Source organism: Sceloporus undulatus, chromosome 5, assembly GCF_019175285.1.
Source record: "Sceloporus undulatus isolate JIND9_A2432 ecotype Alabama chromosome 5, SceUnd_v1.1, whole genome shotgun sequence".
NCBI lineage: Eukaryota > Metazoa > Chordata > Lepidosauria > Squamata > Phrynosomatidae > Sceloporus > Sceloporus undulatus.
Genome location: NC_056526.1, coordinates 191,214,837 through 191,232,889, shown reverse-complemented (window position 1 = coordinate 191,232,889; position 18,053 = coordinate 191,214,837). Strand labels below are relative to the sequence as shown.

The window sequence follows — 18,053 nt, the reverse complement described above, 5'->3', positions numbered from 1 at the left end:
CCCCCAGATGATAAGGCCGCCATAATTCAGAATCATCTTGGCAGGCACCGAACAATAACAAACTCTAGCTGGGACTAATCTGCAGGGTTCTTCCAGCCACAGGTTGAAGCTTACCTTTGCTCTGCTCTGCTCTTAGCTCATTGCTACCCCCCTCCCCAAAATAGAAATAAATCTTTCTGGAACATCCCGCATTGAGGAGGGGGAGATCTCTCCCCCACCCTCCTTGTACATGTTGTGTCTGCTCTGAGCATCTTGCACATTCCTGCAAAGGAATCCAGAGGGAGTGGTGCACCTCCTTGCATGGGGTGATGTGCTGCTGGAGGAAGGCTCCTGGCCAGCCAAGGAGTTGAGGTTGCTGTCCCACAGGAGGAGAGCATGGCAGGCTGGGCCTCCTTCGCCTTCTCCGGCTCTCCCCCCTCCTTTCTCTGGTGGACATCTGCAGCTGAGTTTGCAAAAGTTTGACAAAGAGCCAGAGCTGGGCTGGACCAGGATAAGGGGGTGGGGAGGGGAGACACACTGCAGGAAACCAGAAAGAAAGGCAGAGTTGAGACTGGATGTTCGGCTGGAGCAAGGAGGCAAGGAGGGTGGAGGACCTCTGGGGATGGTCCTTGGCACACAAGGGAGAGAAGTCAGGCCTTGTGGGGAATGGTGAAGGGACATTGGCAGGGACAAGGAACGCCTTGGAACAGCACAACTGGAAGGCATAGTTTTCTCCCTTGCATCCGGGACGTGTCAGCTCCTTCTTCGCACCAGGCATCCAAGGTGAGCCGATTTCTCGCCAGCGAAATCTAGAAGGTGGCCAGAGGAGGGTACTTGGAAGAATTCAGCACATACCAAGGGCAAACAAAGGATGTTGCGTATACAAAGGTGACATGAGTGAGCTGGCATCACTTGTACTCCTGGCATGAACATGGTGGGCTAGCACATGCTATGTTTAGAGGTGCTGTAGCACAGTGGTTCTCAAACTTTGGTCCTCCAGATGTTTTGGACTTCAACTTCCAGCATTCCTGACAGTTGGCCAGGCTGGCTGGGTCTTCCGGGCGTTAAAGCACAAAACATCTGGAGGTGTTTGGCAACCCTATTGTAGAGGAAGGTCATGCTCTGCTCAGATGGGGTGCATGGGGCATTCAGGTCATCTTCTCTGTGCATGCTATTCTGTCTCCTAAGGTGGTTGAGAAGGGAAGAAGAGATTTGGGTAAGGGGTAAAGTACTCACAAAAAAAGACTCAAGGAGCAAAGTGTCTTCAGAGTGGATGTTGAGGTGATGAAGGGGTGCAGATTTAAGCAATGCTGGGTCTGAAGTTGAGGGCAGAGGAGAAAGGCAAACCAAGATGTCTTGATCGCTTGCACAAACTGACTCATTTCTTTCTGCAGCCGGAATTCCAGGTGTTGGGAATTTCCTGAACATGGGCTGCAGATGTGAGAAAACAATAGAGCAAATGGGATTTTTCTGTTCTGTTCACTGGACATCAAGGAGACAAGCAGGGATCAGTTAATGGGGCTCTTTTCTCTCTTCCCCTCTGGACACGATCCAGCCCAGTGCTAATAATCCAGCCAAACTCTGGCTGCATCCACAGTGGAGGAATAGCCCAGTTTGGCACTGCTTTAACTGCCTTGGCTCAAGGCTCTGGAATTCTGGGAGTTGGCATTTGTTGTGGGCCCAGAGCGGAGCTGCACTGAACCCAAGGCTGCAATCTTGGGCTAAAAGCCATGGGGCAAGAGCCCTTGTGTTCTCACTTTTTGTCTCACCTCAAGAGGCTTGTGTCTCTTGATGCCTGGTGGACCATGTCCTATGTGTGTATGTCATATGTCTTCAAGCCAATTCCAATGCATGGCGACCCTAAGGAGACCCTATCATGGGGTTTCCTTGGCAAGCTTTTTCAAAGGAGGTTTGCTATTGCCTTCTCCTGAGGCTGAGAGTGTGTGACTTGCCCAAGGGCACCCAGTGGGTTCCATGGCCAAGCAAGAAGTAGAACTCTGGTGTCCAGAGTCATAGTCCGATGCTGAAAGCACTATGCTACCCTGACTCCACCATGTACTATAGAAGCTGCTAAATGCTTGTTTTGACCTCAAAGTGTCACAGAAAAGTGGCTTCATACCTCCTGGTTATCATAACCAGAAGCCAAGCTTTTCTGAGATGATAGAATCTTAAAGCAACACTCATTTGAATCATGGTGGAACCCGGATATAGTTGTTCTTCCAATTAATTACCCATGGAATGTATAAAACAGGCAAGAACTCTTTAATGAAGGGGAGATGTCATTGAATGAATTCACAGAGTTGGAAGAGACCCCCAAGGGCCATCCAGTTCAACCCACTTCTGCCATGCAGGAAGACACCATCTCAACCAATGGCCATCCAGCCTCTGTTTGGAAACCTTCAAAGAAGGAGACTCCATTACTCTCTGAGGCAGCAGCGTCTTCCATGTCAAACTGTTCTTACCATCAGGATGTTCTTCCTAGTATTTAAATGGATTCTCTTCTCCTGTAGTTGGCATCCATTGTTCTGAGTCCTACTAGTCTCTGGAGCAGAAGAAAACAAGCTTCCTCTATCATCAATACAGCATCCCTTCCAATATTTAAAATGGCTCTCATGTCCCCACTTAACCTTCCCTTCTCCATGATAAACATACCCATCTCCCTAAGCCACTCCTCATAGGGCATTATAGTTTCCAGTTCTTTCACCATTTTGGTTCCACATCCTATGGACCTGGTCCAGCTTCTCAACATCCTTTTTGAATTGTGGTGCCCAGAACTGGATGCAGGATTATTCCAGGTGAGGCCTGGCCAAAGCAGAATCAAGTGGCACTACTACTTTTCTTTATAGACACTATACAGTAGGCCCTTGGCATCTGCTGGGGTTTGGTCCCAAAAACCAAAGCCCATGGATGTGCAAGTCCCATTATAAACAGTGAGGCAGTAAAATAGTGCCCCTTTTATAAAATGTTAAAATCAAGGTTTGATTTTTAAAAAAATTTTAAATAATATTTTCAGTCCATGGATGGTTGAATTTGTGGATGCAGAATCTGTGGGTACTGAATGTACTTCTATTGATGTCGTCTAGAATCACATTAGAATTTACTTTTACCTTTGGATATTCAGTACACGCTCCCAAACAGTGGGCTTGTCATCTGTGGATTTGAGCATCCATGGATGGCAAGTACCATTGACTTTAATGCCCGCCTGTGCATCTGGGGGTGCATCTACACTGTAGAAATAATGCAGTTTGACACTACTTTAAGTGCTATAGCTCCATACTCTGTAATCCTGGGAGTTCTAGTTTTACAAGGTCTTTAGCGTTCTCTGCCCAAGAGTGCTGGGGCCTCGCCAAACTACAAATCCCAGAATTCTGCTGGATGGTGCTGCAACACTTAACGTGATGTCAGACTGCATTGTTTCTACAGTGTGGAAGCACTGTGGGAATATCTGAAACATGCCAAAAATGTGCATTCAATCTTTTTCCCCCCAGCATTACCAGCTAAGACCCTATACTGTGCTTGCTTAGCCTAAATCTGCACAAGAGTAATACAGGAGTAACTGGGCTACATCTTTCTTCTGCTGAAAATCTGCTTTTTCTTCGGTGGTACAAAGGGGGGAAGCAAGGGCTCTTTCTACAAGCCTAGTGATTATAAAGGCACTGAAAACTGAAAAGCAGTTATGCTCCATCCAAGAATGTACAACTGCATGTGCAATGAGTTACAGTTGGAGAACTCTGCATACAAGACTGTGAATTCAATACAGATGTTAAAGCATAGCCAAAAATTACAACCTCATGAATAAGGCAACATAAGCATGCACAGCTTAGCAGGGGGGAAAAGAGAGGATGCATGCAACCTCTCCTAGCAAGATGTCATCTGCTATTTGGGGACTGGTGGTGGTGTGTGACTTCAAATTGTTTCTTGCTTATGACTTCACTAAGGCCTTTAACTTCCTATGCAATTCACTGGGATTGTGAAAAGAGCCATCTTTCCTTCTGCTCAAGTGTTGATTTAAGTTATGCAAGCACAGTATATTATCTTGGCTGGTAACGTTAGAAGAAAAAAGACTGAGTGCCCATTTTTGGACTGGTTCATGGACTCCCAGGCTGCATCTACACTGTAGAAATAATGCAGTTTGACACTACTTTAACTGCCATGGCTCCATCCTACAGAATCTTGGGATTTGCAGTTTGGTGAGGCACCAACCGTCTTGGGCAGAGAAGGCTAAAGACCTTGTAAAACAGGAACTCCCAGGATTCCATAGGATGGAACTATAGCACATAAAGTGGTATCATAGGCTTGTCTCTTACATTCGGCTCACCGGAAAGTTCTTTGTACATCATCCATCCTGGTTCTTTTAGACACTTCCCGCTTTTCTTCCTCTTTGGAATTGTTTGCAACTATGCCTTCAATATCTTGCCTTTATAAAACTTCCAGGTACCACGAACTCCCTTCACTTTGAGCATTTCTAACCATGGAGGTATCACCCAGTATTTGCCTAAGCTGCTGCTGCTGCTGCTGTTATTGTTGTGTGCCTTCAAGTCGTTTCCAATTTATGGCGACCCTATTCACAGGGTTTTCTTGGCAAGATTTATTCAGAACGCCATTGGCTTTCCTTGAGGCTGAGAGAATGAGATGTGCCCAAGGGCTCTCAGTGGATTTCCATGGCTGGGCAGGGATTCAAACTCTGGTCTTCCAGTCCAATGCCCAAACCACTACACAAAACTAAGGAGAACAGCTCCCAAAAGATCTGTTCAATTCTGGGAGTTGTAGTTCAGCACGTAACACATCCATACTCTGGATTTGTATTTCAGCAAATCTAAGCAGGAGGCCCCTTCACCACTTCCACCTTATTGAGTCATAAAAGGCACAAGCAAAACAGCTATGTTCCTGTACCCACAGTAGTTCTTTGGTTCAGACTTCTGGGCTTTGGTTTACTTTGCTGCTTCCATACTGGAGAAATTATCCGGTTTGAGTCTGCTTTTGCTGCCATAGCCTGGAGCCATGGCAGCAAAAGCGGGCTGAAACTGGATCATTTCTCCAGTGTAGATGCAGCCCTTCTATTGCCATCATTTGCAAACCCTTCAACTGTTTCAATTTTGCAGGGAGTCCCAAATAATCCTCTATCATCCCACTTTTCCAGCTGCTTTTCGAATGTTTCTCTCTCATCCTCTCACTTTACCTCCTTTGTCTATTACTTCTATTGCTGCAAAGTGCAAACATATTTTTTAAGTCAGCAGGGGAAAAGGAGAGGAGAGAGGGAATCTTTTCCTTCCCAGTAGCCTCCGGCAAAAGCAAACTGCTGCAGCCTCTCCTAGCTATGTTCCTATATCCACGGGTGATCGTTCTCATTAATAACTATTGCCATTTTGACCGTCCTCTGATGCTGCTTGGCCCCACATGTCCCAGTTCTCATTTGTAAAATGTTGGAGGGCCTGGAGTTGCAAACCCTTCACAGACCTGGAAAGACACTGGGAATTGTTCATTACTATTGTACAAATGGATTTATTTTGTGACCTTAACAGGAAAAGTACTACCTAAATAACTGAAGGTACCAGTTCCCATCTGGCCACAGAAGCTGGGTCAGGTCTACTTAGAACTTGGAAGGGATTGCGTGTGTTGTGTGCCTTCACATGGTTTCTGATGTATGGAGACTCCAAGGTGAACCTATCATGGAATTTTCTCTCTCAGACTCAAGGGAAGGAGAAGAGGCGAACCTTCTCTGGACAAAGCTTGCTAAGAAGATCCCACAATACGTTCACCTTAGGGTTGCCATAAGTCAGAAATGACTTGGAGGCCTAACAACAACAACAACATGTTCGATCTTGTCCAAGATAAACATACCCAGCTCCATATTGTCCAATTGTCCCACTTTGTGAGAGCTGAATATCACACTACACTGGTATAGTGCAATTATTCCACTTTAACTGCTATGGCTTCTTCCTGGGATTTGCCGCTTCGATCGGGAGAGGCATTTAAAATCCTCAGCCAGAGACTTTAGTATCTTGCCAAACTACAAACCCCAGAATCCCACAAGATGCAGCCATAGCAGTGGAATAATAGCACTATAACAAGTGTGATATTGATCGCAGACTGTCCCGATTAATCCTCTGCCTTGCCTTGCCTTCCCACTTTCCTGGCTGCTTTTAAAATGTCCCAGTTTCTGTCTCCTCCCCCCACTTTCCTTGTTTGCCCTTCTTTCAATTGCTGCAGACTAAGGGGCCCAACAGACTGCCCCTATTAGTGCCAGATCACAGCTGCGACAGCTACATGTTACGGTCCCAATCTCTGCTTTCCACAATGCAAAAAGGAGCTGAAAAGGGGGGCTCCTTTTTTGCGCCCCGGAAAGGGCACCATAGCCACTGGCATGCACCTTTTCCGCACTCCTTTGGCACTGCATCATGTAGACGCAGTGCCAGAGGAGCTCCGTGATGCTGCGCATCATGTGGAAGGTCTGTGGCATCACGCTGGCCCAGGGGCGGAGTCAGGATGTGTGTCATGTGAATGCCATGCCCTGACCCTGCCCCCAGGCTGGCCTTAGTGGCCAGTCTGTTGAGCCCCTGAGTTTCAAATGCAAAAGCACACTGCTGCACCCTCTTCTAGTTTGTTCTTCTTCATCAATAACTTAGAATCATAGATTCAGTTGTAAGAGACCCCAAGAAGGGCCATCCAGTCCAACCCCATTCTGCCGTGCAGGAACTCTCAGTCAAAGCATCCTCATTGACAGATGGCCATCCAGCCTCTGTTTAAAGACTTCCAGGGAAGGAGACTCCACCACTCTCCCAGGGAACAATGTGTTCCACTTTTATCATATTGTCCACACTCTGGTGTTGCTTGGCCATATGAGCCCCAATTTCATTGAAATATGGATGGGTCTACAGCTCCCTAAAGCATTCCTGATAGGTCTTAGATTCCAGTTTCACCCTCTTGATGCAATGAAACAGTAATTGTACTGTTCTTTTCATATTGTGAGTTGCTCTGGGTCCCAGTTTTGGGAAAAGAGCGGGATACAAATAAATATTATGACAACAACAACCACAGCTGTGGTTTATTTTTGCTCTGAGTGGAGTATTTTCCTCTCAGGCAGCTCTCCTTTCCTTGGAAGAACCTTGGGACAATTGCAATATTTAGCCACTTTGTGTTGTTCTTGTTTTTGTTGCCAAAAGATAACCCATTCCCCTGTTCCAGCCTGTAATAGTTTGTTCCTGGTCCTTGAATCTAGACAGTCAACCATTTATACTTAGACAAAAGTCTTATCACCCAGATTCTCAGGGAGAAAGGGGTGAAAAGCAACAACAGCAACAAAAATGAGGCCAGGCCTGCTGCAAAATGCTTTGCATGCTGAAAACTGTGACAAGGGAAAAAAGCAGGGGAATGGCCAGTGTGTGATGATGGGAGGGGACTGTTCCATTTGGCTCCCTTTCAAAATGGAGGCTTGTTCTCTTTCGGTTTCGGAGGGGTGGCTGGGCTGGAGCGAAGGCGCTTGCGCCAATCCGACGTTTGTGGTTCTCTCTGCAGCCGTGCCCTTTGATCCCCCCAGATGGAAATTATAATCTGTGTTCGCTTTGCCTTTTACATCATCTGAAACAAAATACTTTCACTACCAGGAGTCCAGGAGGAAAGACTCATATGAAAGGCAGAAGGGAGGGAGGGAGAAGGGACCAGAAAATGGAAGGAGAAATGATCAGGACAATTCATTCTTTCTCTCTCTTAAATCTGCTTCCATCCAGGTTCCATTCACCTTCCCTGATCTGGATCTCTGAAACCCAAAATATTCCAAAACCCCAAAACTTTTTTCACGGGTGGCTGAAATAGTGACACCTCTGCTTTCTGCAAACTTTGTGGCATGGATGCACAACATTCTTAAAAATATTATCTAAAATTGCCTTCAGGCTATGTGTAAAAGGTGTGTAGGAAACATAAATGAATGTTGTGCTTAGACTTGGGTCTCATCTCCAAGATACAGTCGGCTCTTCATATTCACGCATTCTTTAACCACGGATTCAACCATCCACAGCTTGAAAATATTATACACACACACACACACGTATTTATATTCTAAAAAGCAAACCTTGTTTTTGCTATTTTATATAAGGAACACTATTTATGACACCATTATATTTAATGGGTCTTGAGTATCCATGAATTTTGTTATCCACAGAAGGTCCTGGAAAGAAACCCCAGCAGACACCAAGGGCCCACTGTATCTCATTCTGTATTTATGTACAAATACAGGTATTCCAAAATCCAATACCTCAAAACCAAAATACTTCTGGTCCTAAGCATTTCGGATGAGGGAGACTTAATATGTACTACACTGATGAATTGTTGTTTCAATGTGCCTTTCAGTCCGCTCCGACATATGGCAACCCTTTCTCAGAGTTTAGCATTCAGGGAAGGTTTGCCTTTGCCTTGCTCTGAGGCTGACAGAGAGCAACTTGCTCAAGGTCTCCCAGTCAGTTTCTGGTGCTGAGTAGAGATTCAAACCCTGATCTCTCTGAGTCCCAGTACAACTCTCAAGCCATTATATCACACTGGTTCTCATAATTTGCTCAGTCATCGCCTTCCTTTGAGGCTGCTGTGAAATGGCTATATTCTGTTCAAGGCTTTCGATGCAGAGCTGCACATGTGTTGAGTTATGTATGTTGAACATGGATGCACATGTGCACTGACCATGATTGTATGTGGATATCCATACATATTGTGCATTACAAATGAAGGCACCCATGTCCATAGGTTGCACATCAATTGTGCTGCACTGCTATTCAGTACAGAAGTCACAGTGTGCAACCACCACATAGCTCCATGAGCAGAGAGCTATGCTCTGTCCTTGAGCAGATAGTGATGCTATGCTTGATGCAGGATTTTTAGACTATGCACCAGCTGAAGATGCCAGCCACAGATGCTGGCGAAACATCAGCAATAAACTCTTCCAGAACATGGCCACATAGCCTGAAAAACCTACAAAAAACCATGCTGGCATGGAAGAGAGTGGGGTATATATATACTGTGTGACCCTAGGTACGGAGGAGTGATTATCATGTTAATCTGTGTATTGAAATGTCAGGAATAAATTCTTCTAGAACATGGCCACAGAGCCCAAAAGCCCCACAAAAAGCTATGCACCCGCTGCGACCTCTTTAGTGCATCCTGAGGACCCATAGAATAAGATATGGAGGCCAGTTGGGTTGGTACCCTGCTTTTTAACGTAGTAAGCATTTGCTTTAATGTAGATCTTTGCTATTGATATCCCAGTGTCCATTCTCCATCACCTACCCACCCATTCCTGCCTCTCTATTCATAGCGCAGCCTTGTTGCGGAAACGGTTCCTGCTCAGGAAAAGCTTGGCAGCTGCATTCTGGAAAGACCCTTCCTTTTGGGGCTTTCGGGATTAGGAACAGCCTGCCTGGAAAATAGGTGTGGACTGTCCCCAATTTCCAATCATAGCTTTATCCCCAGGGCCTGATAAACTGGGCAGCAGTGGATCTATCTTGATGGTGGAGTCTCCGTTCTTTAATACGTTCCTCAGAGCCATGGATCAAGCGTCTCCTTCTGTGCTCCTTTCTAGATCTGATGATATCTAGGGGCCATAACAACTAAAACTAGCTAAAACTAGGCTGGCTGCAGTTACCCAGAGGACCTTCTCTTCCGCCGCTCCCAAATAATGGAATCATCTGCTGGAAGAGATTCGAAATACGACTAGCCTTGATGGCTTTAAAAAGGCCGTCAAGACATATCTCTTCCGGCTGGCCTTTCCAGATTAAGATCCTTGCATTTATTCATTTGACAATTGCCCTAACTGCCTCGCCCCTGTTTTCATAATTGTTTTCACAAGTGTCCAATAATTTAATTGCATTTTATTGTGGATGGAAGGGCTTGGGATATAAGGAAACATGCAGTCATTGTATTTATGGATATTTTTAGTGTAAGCCACTTCGATCGTTTGGAGAAGTGGGATATAAATAAATAAATAAATAAATAAATAATTAACATTGTCATGCTCTGTGGAAATGTGCATTGTTGATGTTGCTGCGCACCTTCAAGTTATTTCCATCTTATGTCAATCCAAAGGCGAACCTATCGCAGGGTTTTCTTGGCAACGTTTGTTCAGAGGAGGTTTGCCTTGGTCTCCCTCTGAGGCTGAGAGAGTGTGACTTGACCAAGGTGGGTTTCCATGGCTGAGTGGGGATTCGAACCCTGGTCTCCAAAGTCATAGGCCAATGCTCAAACCATTTAGGGAGGGCAAACACTCTCACAGTGGAGTCCTGTTGGTATTTTACCCATAGGTAACTTCCCCAGCAGATTTGTTCAGATGGGTTTGTTTTTGCCTTCAGTGCATTGGACAAGTTACAGACTCTCAGCCTCAGGGGAAGGCAATGGTAATATGTTCTATGCAAACTTGTTCTGAATAAATCTAATGGAGAAGATACCTATGTTTAAAATACCAACAGTGAAGGTAAGCCTCCTCTGAGCAAATCTTGTCAGGAAAACCCCATGATAGGCTTCCTTAGGGTTGCCATAAGTTGGAAATGATTTGAAGGCACACAGCCAGTTATCATCCGGTATTATAATGAATTTCTAAATGGATTTAATCCTGTGGATTGATTGCTCTTTTAAAAATAACATTTATATCTATTTTAATCAACGTTTTTGCATGTTTTTAATTTGCTGTGGTTTTAATCATCTGTAAGCCACCTTGAGTCCCAATATAGAGAGGGAACACAGAATATAAATGAATAAAATAATAACAACAACAAACAACTCAGAATCTCCCAGGGAAAGCAAACTCTTCTGGTGGCATTATTATTAGTAGTATTAGTATTATTTTCTTATATCCCACCTTTCTCCCAATATAACAAGTCTAAAACAATACAATTTAAAAACAATACAAAATATTAAATACATAAATATAACATTTTAAAATCAATTAAACCATTTCTGTGTGGTGCTTTCAGTGGAACACAATTTTAACAAAATGTTCTCCCTGTCTTTCAGCTAGAAAGGTAATGTGAAGATGTCGACGCTCCTCGTCCCTTCGATGCACACTCTCCAAATTGGTAAGAAATCTGGGATCAAAGGCTGGGGTTTTTGTACCCATTCATGATAGGTGTGATAATGATTGGAAAATGCAGACTTTGGGCATAGTAAAGTGGCTTTCAAAGAGAAACCAAAGAGCAGGCATTATTCCATACTCTCCAAATCTACTGATTTGACAAGGGCAGTCCCAAAATTAATTTTCACCCCACTTTTCCAGCTTCTTTTAGAGGTCCTAGTTTCTTTATCTCCCTCCCACTTTCCTCCTTCGTCTTTGGCTTACTTCAGGTGCTGCAAACTGAGTTTAAAAGTGCAAAAGTTTGCGCTCAGTTCACTCTGCAGGAAGGGAACCACCAATCTTGCCCTTCCCAGACGTCTCAGGTAAAAGCAAAAGGCTGCAGCATCTTCTAGTTCCATTGTAACAACTATTTTAGTTGTGACCACACACTAATGTTGTTTGGCCACTTATAGAATCATAGAATCATAGAATCGTAGAGTTGGAAGAGTCCACAAGGGCCATCCAGTCCAACCCCCTGCCATGCAGGAAATCCAAATCAAAGCATCCCTGACAGATGGCCATCCAGTCTCTGCTTAAAGACCTCCAAGGAAGGAGACTCTATCACCCTCCGAGGAAGGAGTGCATTCCACTGTCGAACAGCCCTTACTGTCAGGAAGTTCCTCCTAATGTTCAGGTGGAATCTCTTTTCCTGTAGCTTGCATCCATTGTTCCGGGTCCTGTTCTCTGGAGCAGCAGAAAACAAGCTTGCTCCCTCTTCAATATGACATCCTTTCAAATATTTAAATAGGGCTATCATATCACCTCTTAACCTTCTTTTCTCCAGGCTAAACATCCCCAGCTCCCTAAGTCGTTCCTCATAGGGCATGGTTTCCAGACCCTTCACCATTTTAGTCTCCCTCCTTTGGACACGCTCCAGTTTCTCAATGTCCTTTCTGAATTGTGGTGCCCAGAACTGGACACAATATTCCAGGTGGGGCCTGACCAGAGCAGAATACAGTGGCACTATTACTTCTCTTGATCTAGACACTATACTTCTATTGATGCAGCCTAAAATAGCATTGGCCTTTTTAGCTGCCGCATCACACTGTTGACTCATGTTCAACTTGTGGTCTACTTGGACTCCTAGATCCCTTTCACACGTAGTTTCATTCAGTCAGGTCTCCCCCATAATCCTATATCTGTGCATTTTATTTTTCCGCCCTAAGTGCAATACCTTACATTTCTCCGTGTTGAATTTCATTTTGTTAGCTTTGGCCCAGCTTTCTAGTCTATTCAGGTCATTTTGAATCTTGATCCTGTCCTCTGGGGTATTAGCTATTCCCCCTAATTTGGTGTCATCTGCAAATTTGATAAGTATGCTCTTAATGCTGTCATCCAGGTCATTGATAAAGATGTTGAATAGCACTGGGCCCAGGACAGAGCCCTGTGGGACCCCACTGGTCACTTTTCTCCAGGATGAAAAGGTGCCATTGTTGAGCACCCTTTGGCTTCGGCCGATCAACCAATTACAGATCCATGTAACAGTTCCTTTGTCTAGCCCACATTTTACAAGCTTGTTTGCAAGTATGTCATGGGAAACCTTGTCAAAGGCCTTACTGAAATCAAGATATACTATATCCACAGCATTCCCTTCATCTACCAAGCTGGTCATTTTATCAAAGAAAGAGATTAGGTTTGTCTGGCATGACTTGTTTCTCTGAAACCCATGTTGACTTTTTGTGATGATGGCATTGCCTTCTAGATGTTCACAGACTCTCTGTTTAATGATCTGCTCCAGAATCTTTCCTGATCCCAGACTAACTGGACGATAATTGTTGGGATCCTCTTTTTTCCCCTTTTTGAAGATGGGGACAACGTTTGCCCTCCTCCAGTCGGCTGGGATCTCTCCTCTTCTCCAGGAGTTTTCAAAGATTATTGCCAATGGCTCCGATATGACATTTGCCAGTTCTTTTAATACCCTTGGATGGAGTTCATCTGGTCCCGGAGACTTAAATTCATTTAGATTAACAAGGTATTCCTCTACTATCTCTTTACTTATTCTGTGCTGAAATTCCCCTATTCTGTCCTCTGCTCCATTGTCCTATGTTCCAGTTTCCCTCTGTGAAACGTTGGAGGGTATCGTGTTCCACTTAAACCCTCCTTGTTCATTCCAGGATGCTATCAAACACACTTTAAAGAAAGAAAATATCTCTGTTGCAATGAAATTGCATCTCTTTAAAACATCCCTATGGAACCACCGAATAACCTGGTGCACGGCAAAAAGCAGAGCTTGGAAAAGTTACTTTTGAAGCCTTCACATTCTGGAAATTGGGATCCCAATTAAAAAAAAATCTGGTAAATAGGTGCAGAAGTGCCAAGGATGGAACTGGTGAGGACTACTTCGTGCCCTCTCTCTTAATTCTTCAGCAGGGAGGCAATAGCCATGCGGAGAGGGAATGGTTGTGGTTTTAAATTGACGTTTGGAAGCATGCTCCCCAACACTTCCCAAGGAAAAAGCAGGACACATGCAGCCAAGCAACACCATTTAACAAATGAGGATGAACGCTTAAGCTAGGAGAGGCTGCAGGAGATTGCTTTTGCAGAACCTCCAGGGAAGGGAAAAGTTCTGCTGCCTTCTCTCCGTTTTCTCCACTGAGTAGCATACAAACTGCTTTTGCACTTTCAACTCTGGACTTTATCACATGGGGGAAATAGGGTGTTTAAAGGGAATGCTCCTGCAATAATCCCACCATAATTGCACAATTGTGGTATACGATTTCACATGACGTCGAGCAAAATCTGTTGTTGAAGCGGCAAGAAATGTTATTATTGCATTATTGTTTGATCTGTGTGAAATGCTGTAGCGCTATAGCGTTACACTAACGCTTTAGTCATGTAACGCTTTAATCACAGGATGGTGACAATATGGGCCCCATGTGATAAAGTCCTTTGTTTGCAGTAACTGAAATAAGCTGTGGACAAAGGGGAAAAGTACGAGAAGAAGAGGGAATCTGGGACATTTTAAAATCAGCTCAAAAAGTGGAATGAGAGGGACTGAATAGGAACTGTCCTGGTCAAATAGGAACAATGAAAGGTGATGGAAAACAGGTACTCTCACCCTATTTGATGCAATTTTACAGTACTTTGTTCTGCTTCAAGATTAAAGATATGAGGTCCACCCCAGATCAAACCTGGAAGCCCTGTGGGAGCATATATCGTCACTTTTGAATCCATATAGAGCTTCCATGTCCGCCGCCAGCCTCTCCACTCCCAATGCAGCTCTCCAGCATGTTTACCTCACTGTTTCTCAAGTACCGGGTGGAGCCCTATCCCAAGGAAAAGATAAGATGTTTTTGTACTGACGCTGGACTTGGCAGCTCCAACCGTGGGACATTCCTGAATTCTAAAGAAATGGAGGAGCATCTAAAGCAAGGTTAGGCATCACAAAGCCCTCCGGGAGTGCATCTATACTCTAGAAATAGTGCAGCTTGACACCACTTAAATTGCCATGGATCCATCCTACAGAAGTCTGGGATTTGCAGTTTTGTGAGGAACCAGCACTCTTTGGCAGAGAAGGTGAAAGACGGTGTAGGACTACAAACCCCAGGATTCCATAGGATGGAGCAACAGCACTTAAAGTGATGTCAAACGGTGTTATTTCCACTGTTTAGATGGATATCAACTGGCAGCATTCATCGCCAAGACTGATGGGACCCGCAGTCCTATATCTAGAGGGCAGCATGATTATCACGTCTTGAGCTAGATGATTAAAAAAGCCTAAATCTTGGTTGCACTGAGATTGCACATCATAAAACTATGGAGTTGATCACAAGGAACAAACTGCCCAAATCTCATTGAAAAATGGGATTTAAAACCAAAAGTAAAAAGCAGCTCATTTTGTCAACTTTCCATCCATGTTAATGTTGCGTTAATGCTCATTAACCCCGACGTCGTCTGAAAAACAACCTGCTTTTGTGGGTTTTCCCCACTTTCTGTCCTGCTTAATGTCAGATGTTGTCTGAAAATCAAACTGCTTTTATGGTTTTTGTCCGTTTTAAATCCAGTTTTTGCGCAGGATCCCACCCATATGATAAACTCGTATGTGTGGTGAATTCCACATGGGTTGTGTTACACAGATCTGGTGTGGAAAAGTAGCACTACAGAACCAAGTATGCAAATAGATGCACAAGGGAAGGTACACCTGAATTCATAGCCAAATGTTCATCCACATCTGCAACAGCCCCCCATTGACAACTCGTTTCCATGATCTTAAACTTAACGGCAACAGTGAGTGTGTGTTGTGTGCCTTCAAGTCATTTCTGACTTATGGCAACCCTAAAGTGAGCCAAGCATGGGATTTTCTTAACATGATTTGTTCAGAGGAGGCTTGCCATTGCTTTCTCCTGAGGCTGAGAGCATCCTGTGCAATGCATCAAAATGTCCTACAGCTTCCATAGAGTAACTTACATGCTTGTAAGTCATTCACAGGACTGCAGCCTTGAACTTGGAAAGGATAAGGATCCAAGTCTGTGACACCGTCTAGAATGTGGTGGACCAGTGTTGTAGATTGTTGTTGATGTTGTTACATGCCTTCAAGTCATTTCTGACCTATGGCAACCCTAAGGCAACCCTTTCACAGGCTTTTCTGTGGCCGAGAGTGTGTGTCTCATGCCCAAAGTCACCCAATGGGTCTCCATGGCTGAGCAGGGAACTGAACCCTGATCTCCAGAGTTGTAGTCCAGCGCTCAAACCACTATACCATACTGGCTCTCCTCATAGATTAGGGGGGCCACATTATGCCCCATTGAGATCCTGGGGGGGGGTTGATACCCCCTGCCTCATGCCCCCCTTAAAAAAAAGAAACTTTGCCCCCAGACAACCTCTAAGGGGGTGTGAGAGCAGTCTTGCCATGTTTTTGCCCTCTCCTGGGCAAATTTAACATACCTTTCAATTGTCCCAATTTGGCAGGAACAGTCTTGAAGAATCCTTTGCCATCCCACTTTTTCAGCTGCTTTTAAAAAGTCCCAGTTTCCCTCTCTTCCTCCCACTTTTGTCCTTACTTCAGTTGCTTCAAACTGCCTTCAAAGGGCAAAAGTAGTTTGCACTCAGTTAACTCAACGGGGGAAAGAGGAAAGGATGGAGTGGGATCTTGCCCTTTCCAGGAAGCTCAGGCAAAAGCAAAGTGCTGGAAGCTCTCCTAGCTTGTCCTTTAATAACGTTTGCCATGTTGACCACCCTCTGATGCTGCTTGACCACATATGTCTGGTTTTCATCTATTAAATCTTGGTGGTCACACACTCTCAGCCTTGGGGGAAGGCAATGGTACATCCCCTTGAACCAAATTTGCAAACCAAACCCCAGGATAGATTGGCCTTTAGGTCGGTCCAAGTCTGAAACAACTTGAAGGCACATAGCAAATAACAATGCAACATATATACAGTATTACACATGCATGTCTTTGTACACTGTGCCTTGGTTTGGTTGTGCACAGGGTGACCAGATGTCATAATCGCAAAGGAGGACAAGGCACTGTAGAATGTAGGACATTCAAGAAAAATGTAGTCACCCTGGTTGTGCAACATTGCCATTCAAGATGTGGGTTGCATAGCACCATGAATGCATAACTCTGCACAGAAACATTTATACTACATCGGTATCAGATCTCAGCAAAACTCTTGTTGGCTGATTTATTATTTACACCTGCAATGGTCTTGTTTGCTTGGTGCTTGAGCATCGTTTTGTGTTGCATCTTGTTTGCCAGAGATGCGGCTGTATGAGCTCATTCTTCTGAGTCTATAGCACAGCAACTATTTGTTCTTTAAAGAGGGCTCCTCATTCACTCCTTCATTTCCTTCCCCTCCCTTCTTCCCCAATCATGAGACGGACCTTCATCAGGAGCGACGGCCCTGCCATGTAGCTTTCTTTTCTATCTCCTGGTCTCCTTTCCCCTTTTTGTATGCAATGAAATATTAACACGACAGCCATCGGAGACAGAGAAACTCACTTAGGGAACAGATGAAGGGCCCATGATGCCATGTCATTCCAGCCATTGATTCTTCACCTTGAGCATCTCTCTGACTAATCCCAGGAGCTGCACTTGGAGAAAGGACAAAAAGCGAATCCTTGGCTCATAAGAGAAACCTTTTAACTGATAACTCGACTCTTGGCGCATTCAGCCAGTGTCTGAAATAAAGCAACTCCTTGCAAAGTTGTCTCCTTCTCTTGGTGGTCTTGACAGGCCTTAGGCTGACTGTTGAGAATGGCCAATGTGGGATTTAAAACACACAAGGCGCCCTTTTACACAACACTGTTGGAGGGCTATGATTGCAATATACCTGTAATGGCAATGTGCCATAGCATACCCTCCAACTGTTCCAGTTTGGCTGAGACAGTCCCAGTTAAGCTGCTGTCATCCCACTTTTTCAGCTGCGTTTAAAATGCCCCAATTTCTCTTTCCTCCTCCCACTTTCCCCCTTCCTCCTCAGTTTACTTCAATTGCTGCAAATGGAGTTCAATGCACAAAAGGATGTTGTTGTTGTTGTTGTTGTTGTTGTTGTTGTTCTGGTGGTGGTGGTGTGTCTTCAAGTCGTTTCTGACTTATGGCGATCCTAAGAGCCAAAGTGGCATAGCGGTGATCCTATTATATACAATGGCATAATGAAATGATGTCCTTTATATAAAATAGGAAAATCAAGGTCCCACTGTATATATGTTTAATAGAGTCACCCCTCCAAGACTTGAAATCTGCGGACTTGAAAATCTGCAGAGGGGCAACCGCCATTAATCTCAATGGGACTTGTACCCATGGTGTGCGCTCTGCAGGCACACGCCCCATTCAAGCCTATGGGGCTTGAATATGTGCATGTTTTGGAACTCGTGGGGGTGTCCAGAGTGGATCCCCCTTGAGTTCCAAGGGGCAGCTGTTTTTTCAAGCCTTGGATGGTTGAACGGTGAATTAAGAGTCCATTGATAAGGAAGTCCAGCTGTCCTAACCAGGGCTGACCCTGCCCAGCTTCCAAAACCAGACAGGACCGGGTGTCTTTAA

General features: G+C 44.7%; 1 protein-coding gene across 2 annotated transcripts in view; it reads left to right on the top strand.

Moving 5' to 3' along the window:
• The first annotated feature begins 530 nt into the window (after window positions 1–530).
• HSPA12B (heat shock protein family A (Hsp70) member 12B) overlaps window positions 531–18,053 on the top strand; it is a 43,238-nt gene continuing 25,715 nt past the window's right edge. The window contains exons 1-2 of one of the 2 annotated variants that reach the window (XM_042470426.1): window positions 531–762; window positions 10,976–11,033. In XM_042470426.1, coding sequence (XP_042326360.1) covers window positions 646–762; window positions 10,976–11,033 — 175 coding nt within the window. In that variant the 5' untranslated portion in view covers window positions 531–645. Of the gene's footprint in view, window positions 763–10,971; window positions 11,034–18,053 lie in introns of both variants that reach the window. The other variant, XM_042470427.1, reaches the window with a different exon arrangement.